We start from the raw sequence: 7,577 nt of genomic DNA, 5'->3' as shown, positions 1-7,577 counted from the left end.
TTGATATCCGTGAAGGATGTTGACATCCATTATATTTTTTTTTATATTTTAGTTTATTTTTTATTTTAATAATATTTTTTATTTACGTAATATATTATAAAAAAATAAAAAAAATTAAATACTTCATAAATTAATTTAAAATATAATACTTTAGTAAATTAAAAAAAAACCTTAACGGATGTGGCACATTCGTTTAACTAATTATATAAAAATATTTAAATAATTAATTGAATAATAATACATAAATTAAATTAATGATAATTATGTTATTAAATAAAATAAAATTAATTTATATATAATTGCATAATAAATTTTAAAAAAAAATTAAATAACATTTATATATTAATTTAAAATACAATAAATTAATAAACTAAACACTAAAAAAATAACTTAACTGAAGTGGTCACATCCGTTAATGGATGTGCCATATCCGTTTAACTAATTATATAAAAAATATTTAAATAATTAATTAAATAATAATACATAAATTAAATTAATAATAATTATTGTATTAAATAAAATAAAATTATTTTATATATAATTACATAATAAATTTTAAAAAAAATTAAATAATATTTACATATTAATTTAAAATACAATAAATTAATAAACTAAAAACTAAAAAAAAAACACTTGAACGGATGTGACATATCCGTTGAAGAATTTTTTCTTTAACGGATGTGACATATCCGTTGAAGAATTTTTTCTTCAACGGATGTCGACATTTGTTAAAGAAAAGAAGTGGGGCTGTAGGTTATTTTGAAATATAAAGGATGATTTTTGAATTTTTAAAAAATGTGGTGGTGTAAGGAGAAATGTGGGGTGGTGTAGGGAGTAACCTTCTATTTTAGCATAAGAGATTGAGAAATGACTTTTGACCAAGCAGTAGGCCCAATTATGGATAAAGGGAATAAGTCCAATGGGGTGTTGCTCCCTCCACCACCACCTCTTGTTCCCTCCACCTCCCCATTCTTATTTTATCCCTCCCTCCACCTTCTTATTCCTATTTTACCCTTCAATATAATTTTTCTTTTGGTTAATATTTTTTAACTTCAATCCCCTACATGAATGCGATGGTCTGATTTATGTCTAAGTAACAAACATTTGTTATTGACAATTATGTTATTTCTTCTCTCTTCCATCTCATCGCCCAAACACAAGTTAGGGATGGCAACGGGTCGGGTCGGGCACGGATAGTGCCTACTCACAACCCAACCCGCATGCAAAAAATCATACCGCAACCCGACCCGCTACCCGCTGGATATCCGCATAAAAAAATCCACAGATTTTTTTCAACCCGCGAATACCCGTTGGATACCCGTTTTCAACACACAAATATTTAAAAAATATATTTTGTGAATTTTTAAATAAGGTTTAAAATTAAATTACAAGTTAAAAAGAACAATTTAATATATTTTCTACATATTAAAAAGACATAATGTAATTTTTAAACAGGTTAAAGAAAACAAATATACTGAACAACTATTGAAAAAAAAAAGATATGAGGAAGAACCACCACGTAACTGAAGTCTCAATTTAGTCACAAGATTAACCCACAAAATACCTATCAATGTATGAAACAGAAAGATAAAGAATTTCCAAGAGAACACAATCAGGAACCCTAAACCCAAATTCTGAAAACAAACGCAATCACATAAATCTCCAAACTTGAAAAATCCAATTTGCATCAATGAACTAAAATCCAAAAAAACTCAAAACACTCATTCGAATCATAACCCCAAAATCGCGTCACCAATCAAATGGGAAGAAATCAAGAAACGAATTCTCAAAATGCAAATCAAAAGGTACAAAAGAAACCCCCAAAATCAGAGAACAAATAAAACCCTAATTTCAAATCCCAAATCGAAACAAAACCCCAATCAGAACCAAGAGAGAGGAAGAGGGAATGAAGTCTACTCCCTGCGCGAGCTGAACCAGAAGGAAGAAGAAAAGAGTCCTCGGTTAAGAGAGAATTTTCTAATGGGATTCTATGTATATGTATGATATCTCTATTAGGGTTTTAGGTCAAAAGTAATGTAACCGTTTTTTTCTTTTTTCTTTTAAAAAAAGGTAATTGAAAGGAATCCTAAATCATTGTTATTAAAATTTTCCTTTTTTAAGAGTAATAAAAAATATTAATTTTAAAAAATATTAATTAAATTTTTTATTTTTTTTTTCGGGTAATGGATATCCGCGGCTTGGATAGTATAATACCCGCATCTGACCCGTTTAGAAGCGGGTATTTTTTTTTGCCATCCCTAAACACTTCTATGTTTCATTTTCTTTTGTCTCTCTTTGTTTTTTATGCTTCTTTGCATTGTTGTATCTTTTGAACTTTCTGATTGTTTATTTTACCCACACTAACATACAAAGACTTAAGCAATCTCACATAAAAAAATGTTGATACATGAGGAAAAAATATATGTCGCAATGTGTCAAAAAAATATTGTGAAGGTAGTTAATTTTATAAAAAGGTTGAAACATTTTATATAATCATTTAAATAAAAAAATTAAAATATTGAAATTTTAAAACTTGCAGAGAGGAATTTAATCATTTAAATTTAGAAAATTTTAAATTATAATTAAATAGTATGAATTTTGAACTTTTGAAATTTTTTTAATTAATTCATGTATACATTTTTCATTTTTTTATTCTGTTATCGTTTTGAAATTGAGATACAGATACTTTAACACATTTTACTAACAATAATGAATATTTCTCCCATGTTAACAATCAATTGTGGTTAATTTCCAGATTTATTTTGCAATCAATAATTTTTCTTACCAACATTAATGATATTGTTTCCATTGATGTCATTTAGAATTTTTTATCAATGTCAATAAAATTATTTTTTTATGATGTTAGTCATAAAATATTCATTATCGTTTGGAACCGCTGCACCGCCGAATGACCACCGCAAACACCCTCCATCGCCGCACCACTAAAAGCCAAACCACCGCACCGCGAAACCAAAGGGATATGGAGACAAGAATATGAAGAAGAACCAAACGAATATGGAGAAGAGAAGTAAGAGTTGAGAGATGAGAAGAAACGGATCAGGTGAGAGTTGGAGGGAGTGAGAATCTGGAAAGAGAGAAAGTGAGACTTGGGAGAGTGGGGGGTGGGGCTGCGCGAGTGAAAATAGATGAGTAAAAATAGGTAAGAATTTAGGGTTTTAGAATAAAGTAAATAAATATGATTAAAAGTAAAAAAAACTACTTTTGTAATTAAATTTTTTTGTAGTGGGTTGGGGAGGTGGAGGGAGCAAGGGATGGTGATGGAGAAAGGAAGAGGGTTTCTCCCTCCACCACCACATATTTTTTCCTCCACCACCTCATTCCATGTTTGCCCCTCAGTAAAAGGTTAAAAACAATAAAATAAAAATGTTGAAGACCTAAACGGAAATGGAAGATCCGTTAACGGATATTGACATTCGTTGAAGATCCAACGGATCTCCATTTCCGTTGAAGATCCAGCGATTCTCTATTTTCATTGAAGATTCAACGAACAACCAAACTAAAAAATAAAAGCACCGAAAGGAAGCCTTTGAACTTGAAGAGATGAGAGATACAAGAGAAAGAGGAGGAGAGAAAATTCAAAAGTGCGAGAGTGGAAGAAAGGGAAAAGAGAAAGAGAGAAGGAGAAGAAATTAAGGTGGAATCAGGGGGTGGGGGGAGTGGAGTCCCGTGGCACTGTAGTAAGAAGGAAAGAGGATTAAAGTTTTAAAAAGGTAGGGGTAGGGGGGTGGAGTGTTGCAGCTGCAACAAAAGGAAAGGGGATTAGGTTTTTTTTTTTAAGAAAAAGAAGTAAAAGTTAAAAGGTAAAAGTAAAATTATTTTTACCAAAGGCCATTTTAGTAAAATAGAAAAATTTGGGGAGGTGCAGGGAGAAATTGGAAAGGTGCAGTGAGAAACCCTCAGAAAGGAAAAGGAATAAGCCCAGTACTTAATAGGCTCAAAAGAAGCTTTGTTTTCTGCACCTATAAAATGTTTTCTTGCACCCCACAATACATGGAAAACACTCAGTCTGAAAATCTGATCCAAAAAAGTGTTTCAGAATGTATTTCATGTGTTTTGAAAATTCTATTTAATAAAGAATTGAAATTCAAATGCAGAAATAATAGTCCGAAAATCACTTTTACGAGAATAAAATAGTTAATTTTGAAAATTGATTAGTGCAAGATAAAATTGATGGGGTAGAAGAAGTAATGGTTAATCGAGAAGGACAGTAGCCCAATGGTTCAGCACAGAACAAAAAGCCCACTAAGCTAAACGCAGCACCTAAGAGGGAAAACCCTATGTTATATATAAAACTCGAAGATATTTCTGTTCTGTGACCCTGCCGCCGTTGCATGCAGCGTAGCATCGAGTGAGTCACTCCGTGCTTTCCTTTTGTTGCTGTTGTGATGAGTGACGATTGATGAATTCTGAATTAATGATCAAAAGCTCTCGAATTTGTTTGCATTTGCATTGACTTGCTGTTACTTGAACGCATATGATTAATTGAAACCTTGTTGTATGTAGGATGGGCGAAGGGGAAGCAAAAGCGATGGTCCCAGAATCGGTGGTGAAGAAGGAGAAAAGGAACGAGGAGTGGGCTTTGGCTAAAAAACAGCAAGTGGAAGCAACGAAGAAAAAGAGATCCGAAACTCGGAAATTGATTTTTAGCAGAGCCAAACAGTATGCAAAGGAATACCAGGAGCAGGTGTTTAAACGAAATTGAAATCACTTAATTAATTGCATTTTAATATATATATTTTTAATTTGTGTCTGTGTGTATGTGTTTTTTCAGCAAAAGGAACTAATTAGGTTGAAGCGTGAAGCCAAGCTTAAGGGAGGGTTTTATGTTGACCCTGAAACTAAGCTTTTGTTCATCATCAGGATTCGTGGGTAATTATCAAATAATTATTATATTTCAATATCATAACACTATTTTTCTTTTGTTTTCCCATTTTTTGTTATTATTATTGATAAGTGAGATTTCTCAAATGCCAGTATCAATGCCATGGATCCCAAAACAAGGAAGATTCTGCAGCTTCTGCGTTTGAGACAGGTAGCTTTCGACTACAGCTGGATATTTTTATTTATTAGTTTCCTTAGAGGTCGCTTAGTCATAATCGATAACCGATAAGTAATACCATTTTAGTTTGAGGAAGTAGGGGTGTAAATGCTGGGCCTAAGACATGAAGTAGCGATTGCTTTTGTTGTTTGAGCTTTTCGATGTTGGTGTGTTTGAGAGGGCAAGTGTGTTATATATATTACAGGAATCCTTTAATGCTGCTCCATGAACTTAGACAAAGCCAATAATTATGTTGCTAAATGAGTTTCTTTTGTCACCTATCCAAGGAAATGCAATTTGCTTCTGGTCTAACAAAGCATGGGTTTTGTGTAGTTTGCCATATACTGAACTAATAATCCATTAGAAGTTAATTCATCTTAAGTGTATCTTGGTAGGATCAAGTTAATTATGCTTTGCCAGAATCTTTTTTGAAGTTCTTATGGTTTTCTTGACCAAGCTACTTGCAAAACACGCTATTCAAGATTCACTTCATCCACCAAACACTGTTTTGTAAAACCCTCTTTGATCATCGTACTAAGCCACGTTCATTGTGAAACACATAGCTTCAATGGTGTTAACGGAGTTGTGAAGTATGTGCAATTTTTTTAAAGTGTGCTGGTGTGAGTGGGTTGGTGCTATATATTACTTCTCTATCTGCAGTTCTAGTTCACTGCTGCACCATTATGATTGTGTAGGTGCTTTTGTTGTGTGCGTAGTTGTTGTTCACTTATCATGCACGCTAATTATTTATGCTTGGCCTTTATGTGCTTAATTTTAAGATATAAGATTCAACTTTTACTGGTTTTCTTTTCCTCTGTCTTCTTTTCCTAAATTTTGACGTTGATGTTGATGCTGACCGGATTCTCTGTTTGCCGAATTTCCAAGTAAGGTTGGACATTGTCTTTATTGATGTGTTCATTTTGTCTGCAGATTTTTAATGGCGTCTTTCTTAAAGTGAACAAAGCAACCTTGAATATGCTGCATAGGGTAGAGCCGTATGTTACCTACGGGTATGTAAAATTTCAACCACCTTTGGTTATCAAGTTTAATTAACTGCACCATGGGTTCTTAATATTTGCAAATCCACATCAGGTACCCTAATTTGAAGAGTGTAAAAGAATTGATCTACAAGAGGGGCTTTGGAAAAGTGAACAAGCAGAGAATTCCTCTGACTGACAATTCTATCATAGAACAGGTCTGTCTGGAGTACACAGTCATCTCCTTAAATACTTTCATTACTTGCTTGTTGTATCACTTAGTTTTTTCACTGACCTAATATTAAAATACCAGACTTTGGGGAAGCATGGGATAATTTGCATAGAAGATCTGATCCACGAGATCATGACTGTTGGACCTCACTTCAAGGAGGCAAACAATTTTCTATGGCCTTTCAAGCTCAAAGCTCCCCTGGGTGGTTTGAAGAAGAAAAGAAATCATTATGTTGAAGGAGGTGACGCTGGCAACAGGGAAAATTATATAAATGAGCTCATTAGAAGGATGAATTAGTTTTCTCCTATGGTCGTTACTAAAAATTTTGAGGCTAAGACATTTTTTGTTTGTGCATTTATTATTTTGAATGTGTGAGCTGATTGATTCGTTATTGCTTAGTTATTAGATTTGAATTTTGATTCTTGTTCAATTCGGTATTAGGCACTTCGGGAGCAGATTCGAATTATTAGAGGCTATTTATTATTCTTCTGAATACTCTAAATTTATATATATTTTACTTTTTAATTTATGTTAAGAAAATTAAGTAATTAATATTTTATTTTAAAAACAATTTATTTATGTTTTATAATTAGATGTAGTTATAGATATAATATTTAAATAGAGTTTGATAACATAAAAAGTCAAATAATTAATTACAGGTATTTAATATTTCTATATTATATTGAAAGTAAATAGTTTTATTTAAATATTGATTTTTCTAAGTTAATGTAGTAGATTATAGAAAGTATAATTAATAATATCAATACTAATAGAAGTAATGGACTATACTAATAATAATACTATTAATAATAATAGAAAATACCAATATTAGTGATAATAACAATAATAACACAAATAATAATAAATAGTAATTATAATAATATTTGAATGTGAATTTTTTTCTTTTAAATCATAAAATTTATGTAACAATTGTTTACTGATGAGTACTAAAACAATTTTATTATATGTTAAATTTAAGAACTTGAGTTATGTATTATATTAAATGAAATGTTTAATGTAAGTGTTGTTGTTAGAGTGTTCGAATAAAATGTATGTTGATAATAAATCTTTTACACAGAAACACATATAGATACAGGCAACTTAAGAAAGATAAAAAAAATATTAAAAAAGTATTATATGAAATTAAAGAAAAATGAAGTATAACTTAAATAGATTCAGTAAGAATTTTTCCATAATTTTCAAAATAACATTGAATCAGAGATGCAATATTTCACAGTTAAATTCTAAGGACATGTAAAATTTTTTGTTTTGTCATAAATAACTTATAAGTATGTACTTCGGCTTTTCT

At 31.1% G+C, this 7,577-nt stretch overlaps 1 protein-coding gene across 1 annotated transcript; it reads left to right on the top strand.

Annotated features, from left to right (window-relative positions):
* The first annotated feature begins 4,245 nt into the window (after positions 1–4,245).
* Positions 4,246–6,698, top strand: LOC124843630 (large ribosomal subunit protein uL30w). The gene is made up of 7 exons (XM_047320428.2): positions 4,246–4,369; positions 4,525–4,705; positions 4,793–4,890; positions 4,996–5,053; positions 5,990–6,069; positions 6,152–6,254; positions 6,350–6,698. Exons 1-7 carry the CDS (start codon positions 4,353–4,355, stop codon positions 6,563–6,565), a joined length of 753 nt encoding a protein of 250 aa, XP_047176384.2. The 5' UTR covers positions 4,246–4,352; the 3' UTR covers positions 6,566–6,698.
* Positions 6,699–7,577: the final 879 nt, after the last annotated feature.

Source organism: Vigna umbellata, chromosome 2 (genome assembly GCF_029865625.1).
Source record: "Vigna umbellata cultivar VRB3 chromosome 2, Vumbellata_1.0, whole genome shotgun sequence".
Classification (NCBI taxonomy): Eukaryota; Viridiplantae; Streptophyta; class Magnoliopsida; order Fabales; family Fabaceae; genus Vigna; species Vigna umbellata.
The sequence above is the reverse complement of the archived record's forward strand: the minus strand, read 5'-3'. Positions and strand labels throughout refer to the sequence as shown.

Excerpts from the sequence above, each read along its gene's own strand:
- LOC124843630 (XM_047320428.2), top strand. Across the intron at positions 5,054-5,989 it reads AGCTTCTGCGTTTGAGACAG|ATTTTTAATGGCGTCTTTCT; the intron begins GTAGCTTTCGAC and ends TTTTGTCTGCAG. Across the intron at positions 6,255-6,349 it reads ACAATTCTATCATAGAACAG|ACTTTGGGGAAGCATGGGAT; the intron begins GTCTGTCTGGAG and ends TTAAAATACCAG.